This window comes from Rattus norvegicus, chromosome 8, assembly GCF_021556685.1.
Source record: "Rattus norvegicus strain SHRSP/BbbUtx chromosome 8, alternate assembly SHRSP_T2T, whole genome shotgun sequence".
NCBI classification, from domain to species: Eukaryota; Metazoa; Chordata; class Mammalia; order Rodentia; family Muridae; genus Rattus; species Rattus norvegicus.
The window spans coordinates 105,818,211-105,837,756 of NC_141541.1; the positions used below are offsets into that span (position 1 = coordinate 105,818,211).

At 45.8% G+C, this 19,546-nt stretch overlaps 1 protein-coding gene across 2 annotated transcripts in view; it reads right to left on the reverse strand.

Annotated features, from left to right (window-relative positions):
* Positions 1-1,154: 1,154 nt before the first annotated feature.
* Positions 1,155-19,546, reverse strand: part of Clstn2 (calsyntenin 2) — a 609,459-nt gene continuing 591,067 nt past the window's right edge. For both annotated transcript variants that reach the window (NM_134377.2, XM_087560326.1), the window contains 7 exon segments: positions 1,155-2,497; positions 11,488-11,645; positions 13,370-13,554; positions 14,250-14,373; positions 14,484-14,629; positions 15,032-15,202; positions 18,487-18,710. In NM_134377.2, coding sequence (NP_599204.2) covers positions 2,437-2,497; positions 11,488-11,645; positions 13,370-13,554; positions 14,250-14,373; positions 14,484-14,629; positions 15,032-15,202; positions 18,487-18,710 — 1,069 coding nt within the window. In that variant the 3' untranslated portion in view covers positions 1,155-2,436.

The window sequence follows — 19,546 nt, forward strand, 5'->3', positions numbered from 1 at the left end:
CTTTTTAAAATTGGGATCCAAAGTAACTTGTCCTTTGAGTTTAAGTTTTCCCTGTCATTTACAGTGTGTGTGTGTGTGTGTGTGTGTGTGTGTGTGTGTGTGTGTGTGTGTGTGTGTTTTCAAGGCAGGGTTTCTCCAGGTAGCCCTATAGCTCTAGCTGTCCTGGGACTCACTCTGTATAGACCAGGGTAGTTTTGAACTCAGAGATCCACCTGCTTCTGCCACCTGAGTGCTGGAATGAATGGCATGTGCTACCACTGTTTGGCCATTAGATATTAACAAACTATTACAACTTTTGAGGATATCAAATGCATATTTTGTTCTCTGTATGTGGGCGTTTTGCTTGCCTGTATGAATGTGCACCACATGTATCCCTGATCCCTGTGGTGACCAGAAAAGGGCATCAGCTATACAGGATTGTTCTTACAAATGGTCATAAGCATCTCCATGTAGAACAGAACCAGAGCAGCCAATGCTCTTAATCACTGACCTATCCCCGCAGCTATCCAAGGATATTCTGTTTGAATTTTCCCTCTTCCCCCTGATACTCAAGTGAAGGGTAGGGCTTAGCCTTGTGTTGTTGTCATAGAAATCAGAGGGAGAGTCTGTAACAACAGCATCTAGAATCCTAGAGAAGTGCTCTGGGCCTCCACTGGCTTTGGATGGTGAGAGGTAGCTCATCTCTATCAGCTCTCATGCCAAGTTAGCCCTGGGTGGCATCTGTGTCTAAAGGTAGGTCAGTATGGGGGTGGGGAACTGGATCTAAAGAGGGGAAGGGCCGTGATCGTGGTCACTTTGCCCAGGAAGCATTCTGATTCCTCTGGGTCTTATGTTTTTCTCATGGTTACCAAGAGGAATAACCTACCTTAGGGTTCACGGTTCCGGCAACTTGTAGGTACTCAGCAAAGACCTCATTTCACTCCGATCATCTTTCTAGTTGTCTCTCAGGACAACACTTCCAGGCTCGGCTTTCATGTGTCCTGAAGGAAGCCTTATAAGGGTCAATTTCTTGTGTGGCCATTGTCACATTTACCAAGCCTCTTTCACCCATGTGGATCTAGGACAGAGTGCCAGAGACGCCGAACCAGACAAAGCAGTCCACGGCCTCTCATCCCGCCACACGTCTGAACAATAAAAACTCTCAGAAGCCATCATTACTGTGAAATTCTAAAATCATATTTATTCAACCAATTCACAGAAGTGTCAGAACGACCACCAACATGAATCAGTTTGTAGGCATTTCCAAGCCAAGGCTGAAAATAAATATCTGTCTGTGTTGAACAGGCATTTAACAAATTGCTCAGAAACTCCAAGAATCGAAATTGTTAGAAATTGCAAGTTTGGGAATCAGGCATGATAGGATCACAGCCATGGGAAGAAACTCGACTGATTGCCCCAGAGGTCATTTCCCTCTTCAATCTTTATGCACATGTACTCTGTCAGCACCTTTCTTCACTCTGCATCAGTTAGAATCTAGTAGGGCAATTAGGCAGGGAAAGGGTGTCAAAAAAGGGATGGGGGGGAAGGTTTTTCTCTGGTCCCTTGTGGCTGGGCAACTTTATTGACCAGCAACATAATTCGCTATTCTGAAGTTGGATCCAATTTCCTATGAATTCATAAGTCCTTTTAGTAAGACATTTCAAGGTTTGCATTGTATCAGACTCATACACACACAGTAGCATAGTTACCAAATAAATATATTTTGTAGACTAACGAGATTCATTCTTGGAGGCAGTTCAAGAGGCTCAGAAGTCTGCTGTGTGCCAAGAACACACAATCCCCAAGTGCAGCTGGCTCCCAGCAAAGACACTCCGGCTGCACTGACCATTAGGCTACTTTGCAGTCAGGTGCAGGTGGAAGGTGGTTGCGTACAATGAGGCTGCTCTTTCTCTCTGCAGAGTGAATGCCAGAAAGGCTCCAGTAGAGCAAGCAGCCTGCCCATCTCAGGCCTTTCCCATGCACTGAGGTTGAGGAACTGGGGACAAACTGGTTTCTCATACAAGGCTTTGAAATGGTGCCAACATCTCCAGACATGGGAGGACAGAAGGGTCTGAGATTGGCTGAACCCGGAACCTTTATATTTAGTCCCAGCATCAATGACGAAAGATGATGGAGTGAACAGTATTTAGCAAGTACTCAGGGCAAGACAGAGACAATGGTAGGTTGGACAGACTACTCTGCAGAAGCAGCATTGTGGGTGTTATTCAGGCGTGTTCTAAATGTGTGCAAGCAACTATGTGCAACACTGTCACTGTTCACTGCCTAAGACCCAGACCCAGTGTCTGCCACTGTCTGACTACTGCACGAAATATGAAAATTCACAAAGGCTTCTCTAAGCTGGGAGAGTCGCATGGTTGACCTGCTTCTATATGACTCAGTCAATATGGTTGTTAGTGATATATCGGGTCTTCACCAAGTAGGGACAAGCTAGGTGCTTCACTTCCAAATGTTTATGACTCCTGCTGTATTCCAGGTACTTCTTTCAGGGCGTTGAGAGCTAAAAGCAAATAAGAATAACCTAAGGCATCTGGAGAATTAAAGTTTGTTGGGTCTAATGACCTCTCTGTTCTATAGCTTAATTCCATATATAAATTTTATATATTTAATGAGACACTCTTCACACCTAGTTGTGTCTGGTATTTTATACTTATTACTCCAGTTCTCTAAACCCTGTCACATCATTCTGACTCCTTCTTACAGACATTACAATATACATGCACTAACGTAACAAGGCCACTCTATTAACTACAGGTTTCCGTGGGAACAACTGGCTTCTATATAAGCTTTCTTCTATTTTCTACCTGTTTTCCTCCAATCTCCTGCCATGCCTTTCCAGCTTAGGGCATCAACAGCTCTTTCTTGGGAGCAGATAAGGTTGGAAACCTGATAGGTAGACTGATCTGCCATCCGCTTCCAGTGGCTCTGACTTGTAAAGCAATCGCAGTAACTGCCTCTGTGGTCACATGGCATTATTTACCCATGATTCCTTGGGCACATGAATATAAGTTTACATAGAGAGCAGTGCCCTGGCTTCCTGGCTGCTTCTGATGCTGTTGATCCTACTCAGCTTCCAGTTTTCTCTCCAACTCTGTCACCGTCTCATTCAATATCTCTTCCCCTCCTATTCAAGCGATTCACCTGGGTGCCAAGTCTAACTTTCTTTGCCCAAAACTTTTGCTGCATTTCCAATCCTCTGGAGTGTGTCTGCGAAAGGGCTATCTGTACTCTCTCCAGAGCGTCTTTGCATCATGGAGAGTAGGTAGTGGTGAGAGCCATAATCCAGCCTTCTCTGATGGTCAGGATGGATGCACTTTTGCCTCCAGAGATGCATGCACTTCACTCAGTGATGTGAGCCACGGATCCTGCTGAACCCTTACTCTTGGGCCCTCAAGGAATCCTTTCAGAGAGTAGAGGCTACACCCTTGTCTTTTTTCCACAGGGGGCTGGAGTCTAGACCTAAAACCCGTGAGTTGATTTTCTGCCTTTGCAAACAGAAATAGCTTCTTAGCTTCTTTTTTATGACTGCTCATTCTGCTGAGGAAAAGAACCCTCAATATTTATATGTGTTTATATCCCACGTCTGCTCTGAAATGCTCAGTATAAAGGGTCCAGGTAACAGAGGTGTATTTTCACTCCCAGATAAAAGAAAAGCAAACATTAAAGCCAACAAGATTTTGTTCCTGTGATTAATATACACTGCCTGCATTCTGAAGGCTCTCGTGTCCGCTGCCCTTGTCTCATTGCACTACTGGGGACTGAGCTTCATAGTGATGAATCTTTCCACGGTATATCTGCTAAAAGGGGTGGGTCCGCGGCAAAGAGCTGGTCTTACTAACAAATTAAAGGACTGTGACTCATGATATGGAAAAAGTGGGGCTCATCATGGCCTAACTGCCCTTGCTCCTGGTGTGGCATAGAGACATTCTTTTACTGCTCCTACCTGGAAAAGATTACTTTGAAGAAAAAATAGTCTCTTCTTGTCAGCTACTGTGAGGAACCACAAAAATATTGTCACCTGCCCTTCCCCCTTCCACTCTTTTTCCATTCCTAGTGATTTCACAAAGGACAACTATAGTCTAAGACTGGGCTTGAAGAGTCTTTCTCCATCATGGCATCTTAACTTTTCACACTCGTTCCCTGAGGTCAGGTGGTCTCTGGGATTCTATTCAATTCAACATTTGCTGAGCCCATGCTGTGGACCAGATGCAGTGTTTTGGATACAATGGTTACATCCTTAGAGAAGAACCAGCATCCTGGGACACATTGGTTACTCTTCTTGACTTAGGGAGGTGGCAAGTGGAGGTGGGGAAAGTTGGGGTCTGTATTGTTTGTATCCAGTCATAGTTTTTAGGGTACCCTGGGAGGGTAGACTGTGGTTCTTGCAGTGTGGCTCCAACTTTGGGGTATGCCTGATAATGGCCCAGAAGTACCAGTTCACATATTCTGTTTGGTGACTCCATCCCATGTCTCATTCCTTGACAGGCTGGTCTCTTCAGGGATGATGTTCTATAACTCACCCAGCCCTCCATCCCCTACCTTGATATCCTTGACTGGACCTGATCTCCAGCCCCAGAGCAAAGTGTCTTATCCTACATGAACAAACACTCCAAGGACAGTCCTGCTTCAAGAGTACTCTCCATTACTTTCTGTGTTGTCCTATCAGAGGCTTTTATATAAATGCCTCATGGAAACAAGAAAATTGCCTTAAGTCTTGGGAAAGAAGTATCAGCAGGGACTTTACTCAGAGAAGCCAGGCTGTAAAAGAGAAACCCCTCTATTTGCCTTCCTGTGGTTCTCACAGGCAAATAACTTGCATGTCCTATATTTTCTTCTCTGTTCTCCCCCACCTCCCCTTTCTCCTACTCTAAGAAGGCAGATTCTAACGTCATAGAGATGTGTACTCTCAACATGGTCTCTATCCGGTCTCAGGCTCCCTTTGGAGGACTTAGGGGGCTCAGTGAAGAGGCTGTCAGGGGTGACATGTTTCTGAGCAGAATGGGGGCTGGGTTAGTCGAAACTCAATATTAACTGCTTCTCCTGGCTTATGCATTGTCTGTTCCTCTTCTATTCCCTGAACTCTGATCTTGACCTTGAGATCCCAATATGAGGCTGGACTTAGGTCACAGGCACAATGACTGGCAAGACATAAGGAGTTCCATCTGAAGGTCTTATGGGGCTTACACCATCGATCTCATGCCATAAAGGGAAAACGGTGCCTACATGGACCATAGGAATGAGATTCCCATTGTAGATGAAGCTGCAGCTTTGACCTTTTTTCTTTTCCTTTTCTCTTTCTCCTACTTTTAGTAACATGGGTTACTGCCCTTCCAAGAGAAACAATCCATTCCCCAGCCAATTTAGTGCCTGAATTGTGACGGCATTTGCCCTTCTCACTGCAAATGGTTAGTGCTGCGGTAACCTGGGAATGTCCTTGAATGACCCTGTTCTCCAGGATGTAGGCAGTGAGCAGAGCAGCCTCCTAGTGGTCGGGGCTCATAGCTGCAGCTTTACAGCTATGGCTGTAAACAAGGCTTTGAAGGAGGCTGTTCAGTGGACAGGAACTGGGCAGGTGTCCTCCCTAGTGCTGGGTGACTGCAACACAACCCTCCCCAGCAGTGTCTCTCTGTAGAAAGGGCACGAGGGGAGGAAGCATCTCACACCCAAGCAGAGGAGGGGAACTGGAATTGAAACCAGGTTCTTTGAAATGATTGCTTCAGGGGTGGGAACTGGGGCCCTGTTCTGCTTCTCTCTCCTTACTGCAGTAGGCGCTGGTTATTTTTCTCTTGTTAGCATCCAAGTGCCAGCAGAGGCTGGCCTCATCCTCCACAGAGACAGCTCTCAAACCTTGGCCTTTCTGAGCTTTGCTCTTAGAGCACAGCTTGCTGAAAGCCTCATTTCTAGAGTTTGCCTTACTAGTTCCAGGGTGCTGCTCTTGCTGCTGCTGCCCTGCAGATCTCTCAGTCAAAGAACTGGAGCAGTGAGACTTGGTAGGCAAACCTCTGTGGAGCCCCCAGAGCTCAATCCTTCGTGTGTGAATCCTGCATCAGGCTGACCAGATCCTGAGCATTGGCTGGAAGCTCCCTGAACCCATTTGAACCACTGTTTATAACCTGCCCGGTCTGCCTGTCTGCTGCTCCATTGTAAGGACTACCTCTATCTGGGCTTCACCAACTCTCAGCCATCAGCCATATTTCTCCACAGAGGGAAAGTCTTTCATCTATACATGACCTGAGCCATGATAACTAAGAAGCATTTAGGAACGCATTGCTTACTTCCCTGAAGATCTCTCTCTGTTCATGGAGGCTTTTCAGCACCCCTACGATCATCCCTATCATCTGACTTGAACTAGACAACAGCGAAGCAATTAATCTACCCTTAAACTTCTTCCCCTGACAGTCCTAACTGTGCATGGCAGCCTCTGACACTTCAAGAGTAAGGGATTCTCGCAGGCAAGGAGAGAGTTCATCCTCTCTCCCCTGTTCCTTGGCTTGGAGTCAAGCACACATGGGCGCTCGGTGAGGACTTGCTGAATTTGTGGAACATAGGTGCAAACAGAGACTCCCATCTGCCGAGTGACTTAGCGCCACTGCTCTCTGACACGCTCTTGGAGGTAACTTCTGTCTCTCTTTGCTACCCCGGGACAAAGTCAAGCTTAGCTCCTAATTTGTAGCTCCCGTAAAACCAACTCCCCCGCTCCTACTAGGGTCAGAAGGAAGCTAACTCGGGATAAATGTATAAAGTCAAACAAATAGAGACAGGCGAGTGAAGGTCGCGGAGTTGACTTCGAAACTCACATTACTCATTTCCCTTGCCTCCAGCTGGACAACGGAACGTGGTGACATATGAAAATTAAACCATGCCAAGGGCTTTGGCTTGTCAGCCTCGATAAACGTCTGGCCCAGATAGAGAAGCCTGCTACATTGCAACCTGCCCAAGCATTGCGGGAGGCTTCTGGGATTCTCCAGAGGCCATACGTTATGTGAACATCACTCACTTTTCTAAAGAATGAGGCTTATTCCCTCACATTTTTTTTTTTTGCAAAGCCTATCTGGTTCATTTAAATGGGGAGATGATTAAGAAAAAGCACTCTTTTCTTTGCAGCTAATATCGAGGCATAGAGGCAAGGAGGCTGTTAATTTTGAAGTGTTGCTGGGTAGGGCTTTCTGCTGATTGTGTTGCTATTGATTTGAACAGCCACAAGTCTTTAGGATCATTTTTAGAGCAAAGACACGAGCAGGCTGAAATGAAAATCAGTCCCAGATAATGAACACTCCTGCTTAGAAATCATTATGGACTGAGCCCTGCTGGGAAGGTGCTAAGCCTGGGGAGTTAGCGCTTGCCTCAACAGAGGAGGGGGTCCCTGTGCTCAGTGATTAGCTAGTTCTCTGGGCCCAGGCGTCCAACCCTTAGGAATATCTGCCTCGTTTCTTCAATTCAAAAATAACAAGTGGGATTTTGTTTGTTCATTTACTTGTTTCTTTTGCCTTTTCTCCAATCTCCTGTGAACTTCTAAGAGAGCTTTAATGAAAGAGCCCAGTTTCCCAGCTGTTCAATTGAAGGCAATGACCACTAGGGGAGCTGTTGGGTGTTTTCTTCTGGGAAATGGGGGAGTGGCTGCTTTCTATGTATTGAGGGTGAGAGTCGGCCTCACATGGATCTGCCTGGTGACTAGTTTTCTAGATGTCTAGCAGGCCAAGTTTTGAGTAGAAAACGAGAAATAAGAGAGTAAAAAGTTCGTGACATGAAAATTCAATGAATTCAAATAGCCTCTCCCCTCCCCCTCAGAATCATAGTTCAATTTTCCTGGGCAGTAGATAGAAAGACTAATTGGAATGTTCCCTTGCCTGGGTATTGTCTGCAGCTGCTCTCATGACATGAGGCAGGGTTTAGAAGGTAACATTGAGAGCAAATGGCCTGCAAAACCCAATGCTTTCCTTTCTGGATCTTTCCAGATAAAGTTTGCTGATCTCTGGGGGCGCTGTTTTCTAGTAGTGGTTATCTCCGTGGAGACTTGGTAGGTGTCCCTTGAGACATTCCCTCTTGTCAATGCCAGAGAATGTGGTCTAAACTGCAAGTGGTTGGAATGAGTGGTCAATTCAATAAAGTTCTCACAGAAAGTTCTGCCACAGCAACCACATTCCTTTTTACCTGTGTGACTTGAGGCCTTGGTCAGGCTTACAAAATTTGCTTAAATCTATTTGAATACACTCGGGATTCCTTGAGACACTTCTCCAAGTAGTTTTTCTTAATGGCTTTCCTCCACTAGGGAAACCCACTGGCGTCCTCCTGCTTCTCCTCCTCCCAATCTTCTGAGCTACCTGAAGCTGGCAGCCCACCTGTTTTCAAGCTCTAAATAGCAGACCCTGGTTGGTCATTTGGCAAGAAAAGCAATGGACTAGTCTATGGCCACACCAGTCGGCTTATTCTTTTTGGGGCTGAGTCTGCCTTTGTTTGACTGCTCACTTCTGCCCAGAAGTCACATGGTGTCCAGGTCATCTGGGAGTTTTGGTTTCAAAATACCATACTCCGGAGAATGGAAAATGTCAGTGTGATTAGCACCCTGCAATTCTGGTCAGAGTAGCTGGCAGGAGGTCTAGGCTGTGACCTACCACTCACCTGGATACCTGCTGAAGCTTACTATTTTATAACTACTCCCTCCTCATCGTACCCAAGGTTAAGTGAGTGCTGGGAGCAAGATAATCCCAGAAGCGTCACTAAGATGCTATGGAGTTGGCCTGCAGAGTGACCTTGTGCCAAGACAGAGGAGGGGAAGGCTTTAGTTTGTGTCCCCACTATTTCTCTGGAAATGAGTCCAGTCACCAAATGCCTCCTGAATTGGTATATCTTGGCCGCCTTACCCCAAAGCTTCCCAGCTCTCTTCTGCTTCTCCTCTTACCCTCCACCACAAAACACAAGCGAATTCTAATAGTCCAATCATGAATGAGTAATGCAGCCACAAGAAGTAGGGGGCATGGGAACAGCTGTCCACCAATCGGCACTGAAAAGCCAGAGCCGAGAAAAGTGTCTTCAAACTCTAGACTTAAATATTTGCAATCAAAATCCCATTCAAAAAGGATTGGTTTTAAACATGCAAACTGTTCCCTTTACTGACATAATTTTGGGAGAATTCAGTAGCTCTTAAACGCTTGACTGAAGAATGTCTTATTATTTAAATAATAGGATTATAAAGCCGAAATCTTCCTGTAGATTTTCCCCCTTGTAAATGTGCAGAAATGGCCTGACAGAAAAGGGGGGATTTGATTGGGGTAGTTCACAGGAGATATGTCTATTTCCTTTCAATGAATATAAAAATCTCGAGTTTCTTCCAAGGGACGAAATTAGGGCTCTGCCTGGGTTGGTAAATGTCTTCCTCTCCTTCCAGCAGCATCTGCCACTTCATCCTCCTTTCTCCTACGTAATCTCCCCGCCTGTTTGTGTCCCTTCTATAATTCCTGAGTCCTCTATGGGGGAAGGTCTGTCTCATTCTGCTTCATCCCATTCCTATTGTGCTGATAGTGTTCTTAGCTCATAGTAGGTGCTCAGAAATACATATTAACATGAACGTAAGTAGAACCATGGACAAGGAGCAGAGGGGTAGTCTGTACCTTGGAATGACTCTGAGCAGGACACTGACTCTGAGCCTCAGTTTACCCATCACAAAACTGTCCCTAATAACTAATTTCTCAAATACCTCACAGGGTTTTCCGAAGGCTCAAGAAAGGGAAGGTATGCACAAAACACTCCAAGAGATGGAAAAACGACAGAAGGTAGATCTCCCCAGCCAAAAGGTTGCAAAGACCTGGTATGGATCCTCAATGCCTGGAGGGTGAGCAGAGGGATGGAGGACATTGGCTATAATCACTCCCTGAATGCTCTGTTTAGATGACTCGTGGGAGATTCAACATCCAGTTGAATTTGAATGCTATGTGATGAGAGACCAATTGTGGACCTCAGCTAAGCCAATTCAGGATGGGCGTGGGGCAGAGTGATATGACAAGGATGACCTATACAGATTGAGAACAAAGAAGAGCTCAAGGTGTTTGAAACAAACATGTCCTCAAAGCCTCGTGAAACTCTTATTCTGGCCTTAATTCTTGCTTGCTATTCTCTAGGCCACAAAAGATTGTCCACCAGTTACTATAGCAACAATTCTCCTCACGAAGTGCCCATGTTAGAATGGAGATGGAAAAGTCTTTCTTATTAAAATCAGAAGAAAGAACAAGAAATTAAGGTTTTGATATATTTGCCCTCTATTCAAAGCATCCCTCCTTTTATGAGAAAAAGAAAGAAACAGCTGTTATTATTACACAGATACTTTGAATCCCTAGCAGTTAAATTTCCCACCTAACATCTCAGACTAGTAGAGCCTAGATTGGTTTGACTACATCTGAAATGATGTTGTGTCCTAAAGAGAAAACAGTAACAGGAGATAAGGGACCACAGGTTGGGTGGTGACAGCCTTGTCAACCTTTAGGCTACCTTTACATGGGAGAGTCCATGTCAAAGGAGATCTTTATGGACCATGAAGCCTTGCTGGGTTACCTCATCAATCCTTTCTTTGGCTCCTAGTGACATCTACGCACAAGCTGTCACTTGAAGAGTGCCTGTATGGAGTGATTCCTGGGCCTCGTGGTTCCACCATGGTTATAGCCCTGGGTAGGACAGCCACCTGCATTGCCTAGACAGGTTGAAAAGCTGCTCAGCAAACCCTATGATGAGGACACCTTCTAACTCTTGGGTTTGAACTTGTTATACAGCTTATTTAGTCTCAAAAGAAGTAAAAAGAAAGGCTCTCCAAGCTTGGAAGTGTGTGTGTGTGTGTGTGTGTGTGTGTGTGTGTGTGTGTATACACCCATGTGCACATATACACATGTACTATGGGCCTTTCCATGGAAATTCAATTCTGCCTCAACAAAGGCTTTCTTTTCGATTCTTAAGCCCTAAGATCTTAGGTACATGACTAAGATTATACTGACTTCTCTGTATAAAGCAACCTGGAAACCCAGCATAGGGAGGACCTGCTGGTGTAGGTGGCAAAAGGCTATTTAGTCAAGTACGTACACAGTGAGTTATAACCCAAGGAATTTGAAAACTCTGAGTCTAGGGGTAGCGAGTGACACAAAAGGGGAGCTCCTCCCCTGCAGAAAAGAGCAAGGTGATCAGAACTCTGCAGGTTGGGTGACAGGATTCTGGGTGAGCCCAGAGCAGAAAGAAGTGAGGGCTACAGGACAACATAACACCCTACAGTCCCCACTGATGGTGACACTGGATTCTTAGAACTGCCCCATGGTTGGGACATAGGCAGAGCCCAAAGCATAGAGGGCAGATTCCATGGCCTTCCCAGACCTGTCATAAAAACCAGAGGTGACTGTGACAGGCTTGGGTGTACATTGGGTTGGGTTTTACAAAAGCGGCACATGGGCTGGTCAGCAGACCCATGGGCACTAGTAAGGGAGGGTGGAATCATCCCACTCCAGCTGGGCTTGCCTGGTGCCACTCTGCCCATGTCTGACTCTGCCCATCCCTTCCTCTTCTTCCTCTTCACTGTCATCAGAGCCACTGCTGCTGGAGCTCATGCCTTCCTCTGCTTCTTCTTCTTCCTCTCCTTCAGTCTCGTCTTCTCCATGCCCTGGTCCTTCATGTTTCTAGATACCAAGGAAAGAAAAGAAGTATGCATCAAGGACTCAGCAGAGGCCATTTGGGAACTGAGAGCAGCAAACACTGAGGAGTCTTGGGATTCATTTTACTTAGAGCTAAACTCCTCACCCTGCCCAGAGATAGGATCTCTGTAAAAGAGATGTGGTAAGAGGAAACTCAGAAAGTCAGATAAGGAGCTAAAGTAGCAGCACATAGTCAAGGAAACATATTAGCGTCAAAGATAGATGGGTTTTTAAACCAGCAGCATCATTTACTGACTTTTTCAGACCCTTCAAATGGAAATTTCAGGTTCTTAACTATTTCCTTTCCAGGGGCAGAATCATGCTTAATCTTGGATACTTTACTGTCATTGGAAATAGAAGGTCACTTCTAAACCAAAGTGCTGTCATTCGAAACTATTCTTTTTGCAAAAGCCAATGTTTATGCCCACACATTCCCTTCCTGTCCCCTTTTGGCATGATTTGTGAGTTTAAAGCACACCCTACCCTTTCCAGTCCCACTTCCCTGTTTTCCAGCTTTGCAGCGATCCCTGCAACATCCCTTTTCCGGATTTATGCTTTAAGTTGGAAAATCAGGCCATGAGTGATATGTTGCCTTGCGAGGCTTCATAGCTCTTTAGATGGCCTTCTATCCAATTCTGTTATCTTCCAACTGTGCCCTTTCTATAAGGACTCCCTCACTGTACCCTGCTCTAATGACTATTATTCCTTTGAATGGCCAGCCTTCAAGACTCTACCCACTGAAGCCTCCGCTCTTGCAGTCAGCATTTTTGAGGCACACCACTGTCTGCTCCTCAGATCACTCTTGCTTCTCACACTTTTAGCTCAGCTCTTTGGGGGATAGGAATGCTCATCACCAGCATCCTTAGAGCAATTGAGCCTTGCTGGCATGCTGGGTATGAAACCAGAGCAGGAGATGAGCTGCTGTTAAAACTGCAACCAAACAGCAATGATCATCTCTATTCTTTGCCTATGACTTCTGATTTTCCCCTGGCCTTGTGTCTTCCAGAATGAGCACCCATGGGCAAAAGGAAGGATAGACAGATATACAGATCATGGCCCTTGCATGGTGGTGGATAGTTTATGCGGGCTTTTGGACAACTGAAATCAAGTGAACGTCAGAGTTGTACTGCCTTGAGTTTGAATGCTGGTTGCATGTATTTGAACATGTTATAACTCCTCTCTCATTTCCCCATATTGGGAAATGAGGGCAACACTTCCCAGTTCCCAGGGTGCTGATGTTTATGGAACATCTGGCACAGGGTCTGGCTTACAGGGAGCTGATCAAATGACAGGTGTTGTTGTTCTATTTTTCTTTTAACTTATTCTGAGCCTTTAAGTGAGCTCCATAGGCCATCTAATTTGCACTGTTAGCTAATCAAGAGTTCAATATTGAATTCCTGAGTGTTAGTCAGCTCTGAACTACAGTGGGGGTGAGGTACAGATACGGAATGACTGCTTGCTCTATGAAAATTCCAGTTATGTTCATGGGGTAAGAGTGATTCACACATTTAAATTAGAGAACACAGTTCACAGAGAAGTTATGACTTGTTCATGTCAAGAGGACCAAAGAAGCACAGAGATGAGAGGATCACTGGAAATGGACTCATTAGAATAGGAGGAGTCTGGATCCTGGATCGAGGCAGAGGAAGAACCAAGTTGATTAGCAAGAGAAGCACCCCACTCAGAGCTCCCATCCCCGAGAGGATCACCTCCATAGGGTTGACTGTGATAGTCAGTGCAGAGTCATCCCAATCCATTTCAGCCTCCTTGGCAGCCTCAGTCTCTTGGATAAAATGCTGGTGGGCAATTCGGACTCGGTACACACCCATGGCCACAACAAACACTAGCATGCACACAGAGATAATGATGACCACAGTGGCGATGCTCGGGACCACTGAAACAGAAAGGAATCCAAACAACATGACAATCGAAGATAAAGCTCATTCTTGTGAAACACAAAACATTCATGTTCACAATACAACCTTCCCTCCCAACTCCAAAAACTAGGGTTCCGGGTCCTCGAGTCTGGGATATACTTTCATCAGATGTATATCAACTGTTCTACTCACTCTGCTGTGGTAATTGTGGAGAATAAGGGAGAAAATCTCTGTGAGCTTCTACATAGGTGCATAGTAGGCATTCAATAAATGTAGACTGTCTTTTACCCATGGCTTTTCTCCTCAAATTATATGGAAGTTCCCAATGAAACTCAGGCACCATAAAGTCTAGTAGGAACACAAGTACTACCAGGTGGTGACACATTATGATGAGTGTTCAAACAAAACCATGGGCAGAGGACTTTGAATATGGTGAATAAATGAGGGGTTCCTGGGAGGCTTTTGAGTTGGGAGCTTAAATGACGAGCATAAGTTTGTCCTAGCCCTTTGTACTAACCTCTGTCATTAGTTATTGTCTGAATTTCTTGCTTAGTTGATTGACTCCCTGTTGAAACCAAGAGTGTTCAGAGAAAGGGTTTGTAGCTTCTCTGTGGTAGGATTCCCTTCCTCTGAATACCTTTGGATTTTATAGCTGTCCGTTCAGTGACTACTTATTGGGTTCAGTGTCTGAGCTGCCATTGAGATATCTTACCTGAACTGCGCTGGATACTACTCCGGGTCTCAGGGTGATAGACAGACTGGAGGAAGGGTGGCTGCACAATAAGATGGTTGACATGTTCCGTATCAGAGACTCTAACTTCATGGAGGACACTGACCTGAGGAGAGCAAGGAGGGGAGTGAGGAGGCATCCCTGATAGTTCTCTGAGTGAATGAGGGAATGGGCAGCTGGGTCAGGCCTTCCCTAATGATGGCAGGGTACGCTCACCTCTAAGTTGAACTCATTGCTGGTGTAACGCCCATTGAGCTCTGAACACTTGATCTGGAACCTCCGAGTCTCAAGGGAAGTGGGGTGCCAGTTGCGGTAACGGAGGTGGTGCAGTACCTGCTCATAACGGCTCATGGACCCCACACCTGTACCGAGAGACCACAGCTACTGACAGGAGGTAAAAGAAGAGGAGGAACTGAAGACACAGAGGACAGACTGGTGCCACAGGGCTTCTGAATCCAAGAGTAAAAGTCAGAATGCTTGTGGGCAGAGAACAAGTGGAAGTGGAAGTTCCAAAAACTAAACCAATCCAAAGAATTTTCATGTAGACTAGTCTATCTACAGATTGCCCAGAAGCAAGGATATGGAGGCAGTTTACTCACAACCTGGATTCACTCTAGAAAGTAAGGTCTAGAAATAAACATTTCCACTTGACCCCTAGGACTGCATAATGTACCCCATCCCCAGTTGCTGCCATACTTAGTAGCCCCTGGACAAGGCTGTTCTGAGAGAACATCAGTGAGCAGAGGGACTTTGTGGGGTCCTACCATAGATAGAGTAGCCAGCAGTAGAGTTGGTGGCATCAAGGTGTCGTTGGTGGAGCTCACTGTGGTTGAGCTCCAAGCACTCTTGTCTTGGATCCAAGTCCCCTCCAAGCACCAAAATATCACAGAAATCCAAATTATGTAGCATTTCTTCCAAGACTGCCGATTTGGGGGCTGTAGTAAAAAAAGGGATGCAGGAAAAAAACCCGGCATACAAAGCTCTCACTCATCACAACACCTCCTCTGTTATTGCGTGCAAATCCAGGTGGGTCAGGGGAAGGGGGTGTAACCCGCCAGCCATGCCCACTGCTCAGCAGGCCATCTTCAAGAAGGTGGCATGAATTAGTGGGAGAAGTGTGCAACTCAGACTCTCTGCCACTGAGAAGTCACATACGACTCAGTTTCCTCATCTGCAGGGACATTATAGGTCATAGCTGTAACTTCCATTAAAGGAGAGCTAAGCGGCCCTTTATCAGCTTCTTAGCGCTTTTCCCATGTGAATAGTGTGTGTGTGTGTGTGTGTGTGTGTGTGTGTGTGTGTTGTGTGTTTGTGTGTGTGCATGAGCACATGCGTGCATGCATGTGTGTATGTGTGCATGCGAATGTGCATATGCGTGTGTGGACACATACATACATACATGTGTATATGTGTACATGTGCGCGCGCGCACGCGCGCGCGCGCGCGTGTGTGTGTGTGTGTGTGTGTGTGTGTGTAGAGCAGGCTCTGAGGTTCTCAATGGAAGGAACTTCTTTAGAGTCTGCACAGGAATGGCCAAGAGCAGTGATCACTATGCTTTACCCAAGTAAAGATGAATCGTTTACTGTCAATGGAGTCAAGATATAAGCCAAAAATAATTGGTAAATTCAAGCACATTAATTAGTTCATAGGCCCGCAGAGAAGCACACTAGCAAGTTGGTCAGTCTAGTGGCTTAGGCTGGATGATTTTATGACTCCAAATTTCTCAGTCATATCAATGTAGTGGAATGTCAGACAGTGAAAACCCCAGTTTAAGACAAAGGCGATTGTTACTTATGAGATGTGTGCTGCATGCTAGGCACAGTGGAAACATAACAGACACTAGCATTGTCCACACCCCATCACTGGGGAAATAGTTGATCAAACAAGTGGGCAGAGTCGCTCAGAGAAACAGGAGGCATAGGCTAGAGCATGCTGTTCTGACCCTATAAATTTGGAAATGTGTAACTGCCACAGCCATGCCTTCAAATATTATTGGTATTTATAAAAATAGAAATGTTTAAAAAGACATTCAAAGGACAAAATAGTTATTTTACTTTAAAAAATGCAGTGGTACCTGGAATAGTTTTGTTCTCATTGACTATATATTATTAGAGTTTTCACAAGCCTAGTTTTTTTTTACCGTTAGCCAACCGTGATGGTTCTCCGTGCCACTAACTTAAGTATATAAAAATGCAACAATCTACATTAATACTGAGGCCAACCATTGATGGCAATGAATGTGTAACTTCAAATCTCTTCCAGGTGCTTTCTAGCTTCCTGTCAGGCGAAGTTAGGTGATCTTCCTCATGATACGGCTGGCACCGTCACACTAGGCGGGACCATGTCCTGGCTGTCATCGCATGCCTCTTTCCCTACGGCATTATCTTCCACCCCTACTTTCCTGGATCCACTGGTCGAAGAGACTGCTGGGTAAGGCGCTCAGAGGGGGATCATCCAGGCGCTCAGAGGGGAACCATGCAAGTCTGAGCCGTCGAGGATCTCCTGCTCTGGTTTATCAGACAGGTAGTCACCACTAAGAGCTAAAGACTACTGTGAGCTCCTGGGCCAGCAACTGGTCATCTATAGATTAAGAGATGATGTCAGCCATGGGGTCAGGGTGGTGCTGGGCAGAACCTTTCAGAGGTAGTGTTGAATGAAAAGATACTTGCAAGCCGTCCATTACGGGGGTCAGAAAGAAGATGGGTACAGAAGAGCTGAGTAGCACAGCAGCACGAAAGCATGTGTGCATGGGGGTGTTGAGTGTGCATTGTGTACTTCTGCATAAATATGGAGGAGTGTGAATCCATGTGTATAGGTGTCAATGGGTGCAGAAGATGACCCTAGAGCCTGTCCCCACTGCGGCTTGGTAGCAAACACAGTTAGCCTCCTCATTTAAGACTCTCGTAAAAATGACTATTTCAACAGTAAGTGTAGAAATTGAAAACTACCAATAATAGCTCTCGGGCACTGGGCCCTGTGCTTTGCATGCACCTCTCATAAATAGCAGGGAAAATGTGGGCCCAGCTAACTGCTCTCTCTTGCATTGTGTCAGCTGCAGTGAAGCTCCCTGCTCCTGGGCTGCGACCAGGGAAATCAGCAGGCCTTCCTTTTTCGGTCTGCTTTTAGCCACAAATGAGGACAACAGAGGAGGGAAGGTCACATGACTTAATGCACCTTGGCATGTAACTCAGAAACCACCTTGGCTGGTCAGGTGTGAAATACCAACTATTTTTAGGTGCTCGGGAGGTCTGCCCCTTGAGAACCTAATCACTAGGGACCAGTGTGGTTTAAGGTGGCGGGTAATTGAGATTATTTTAGAAGCAGCTCTTCGGGGACGCAGGTCTACTGGTAGCAGCACATCATTAGCAGTGGCTTTGGATGGGGGAAGAGAGCTGAAATTGTGCTTTTGGAAGAGCCTTCGAAGGATGCCTCTCAAACAAGCACTGTCCTGTAATGCTGAGTGCCTCAGAGTTGCAGAAGGAAGGCTCCCTCCCTCCCTCTCTGTAGACTTCCCTCTTTCTTGGCTTCTTTACTGCCCATAGCATATGCTCTTGCTTTCTGTGTAACCGTGCGTTTCTCCCCAGCAGAGAATAGAAACGAATCTTTCCCTCAGCAATGGTCCTAATAATGAAACTGGTGGGAATAACAACCTGGAAATCTCCCCCCTTCCCCACGCTCAGAGCTTAGTCATATTGGCACAGGAGACCCAGCCTTCTGCTCTGTAAGTGGTAACGCAAAGCTGGATTCTGTCCTTTGAACTCCTCTAGCTTTTTTTCTAATGATCAGAAAAATACACGCCCACTGAAAGACATTTTTGCAGACACAGAAAAGGGAAGGCAAGCAGAAACAAATGATCTCTCGCCATGCTTCTCGGGGGACGCTGCTGTTAGCACCAAGTACCTTTTCTTCTGGATATCTCTTACATGGCTTCTCCCATCAGGCTACATGGTTACGGCAAAGTCTGCATGTCACTTTGTTTCACTTACCATAATAGTGGAACAGTGTCTTCCTTCCTGCTTCCTGCCCACTAACATGGGTGTGTTACACTTGGTTAAGCTGTATGTCCCTCCTCCTTCTGATCATCTGAATATTTCTAGCTTTGTTTGGTTTTTCATATTATGTATCGTTCTGCCATGGGTGAGCAATGTGTTTGTCCTGAATTATCATTTTACTTGTCTGTAAAGGTTAATATCTATCCTCCCCATGGCCCTGTGCATACCTGTGCCTGTAGCTCTCAAGTCCCCAGAGGCCTCAGTCTTGGCAAAGGTGCTGATGATCTTGATGTCAGGGAAGAGAGTCACTCCTCTGGCACTTTCGAACTGGGCAGCAGGTCTCCAGAAACGCTCTGTTCCCTGGAGGGTGATCTGGGGCTCGATGGCCTGCAGGACCATGATGTAGGCATCCACATCTGGGATGCTGATGCACACGTCTTCCCCAAAGCACCTGAGAAGACATCTGCAGTCATCTGCAGTCATGGCCCAGACCAGCTGATCATTTAAACCATGCCCCAGAGCCACGAGTAAGGGACTGACACTTCTAGTCCTTGCCAGGTGTCCCAACTGTTAGGATTCTCTGAGGATGTCTGCAGACCTTCACATTTAAAGGCACATTATCATTCTAACCACTAATAATGCAGAGACTTAAAAGATTGGCTCCTGGGAGGGATGGGACTTTTCTATACTTGCAACACGTAACCATTAAAGCTTTCATTATCTTTTAGCAAAGTAATCAATGGCAGCATTAATTAGGAAGTAACTGCTTGCTTTTGTGCATTAGTATTTGGTAAGGGAATTGCTGTCTGGCTGGCTGTAGTCATCTTACTAAATGAGACCCCAGGGCTAAATTTTCCTGCTGTGGCATATGTATGTGCTCTGTCTCTGTGGGGACAGTACAGGAGTGCACCTCTTCTATGGGTGAGAGCAGAAGGCAGCTGTCGTTCTAGTATTTCACTGTAGTGCACTGCCACATGAAGGTCTGGGAGGCAGAAATGATATTGCAAGAACCAAGGCTGGAAAGTGGGATAGGTGAGGGTCCATGCCCTGTTAGGCTGCTTCTGGCTGGGTGAATCATTGCTCTGTACTTTAACTTCTTATCTATACACTAGGGAGAGCAATGCTTACCCTGCATTACTAATAGTAATAAAGACCCTCAAAAAACTGCTCTCCAGAACCTGCATCATGTTTTGAGTCCAGCCTTTCTCACTAGACTCACTGAAACCTACATGTCATCGAATGGCATTGAATGTCATCGAATGTTATCATTGAATCCAAAGACTTGGG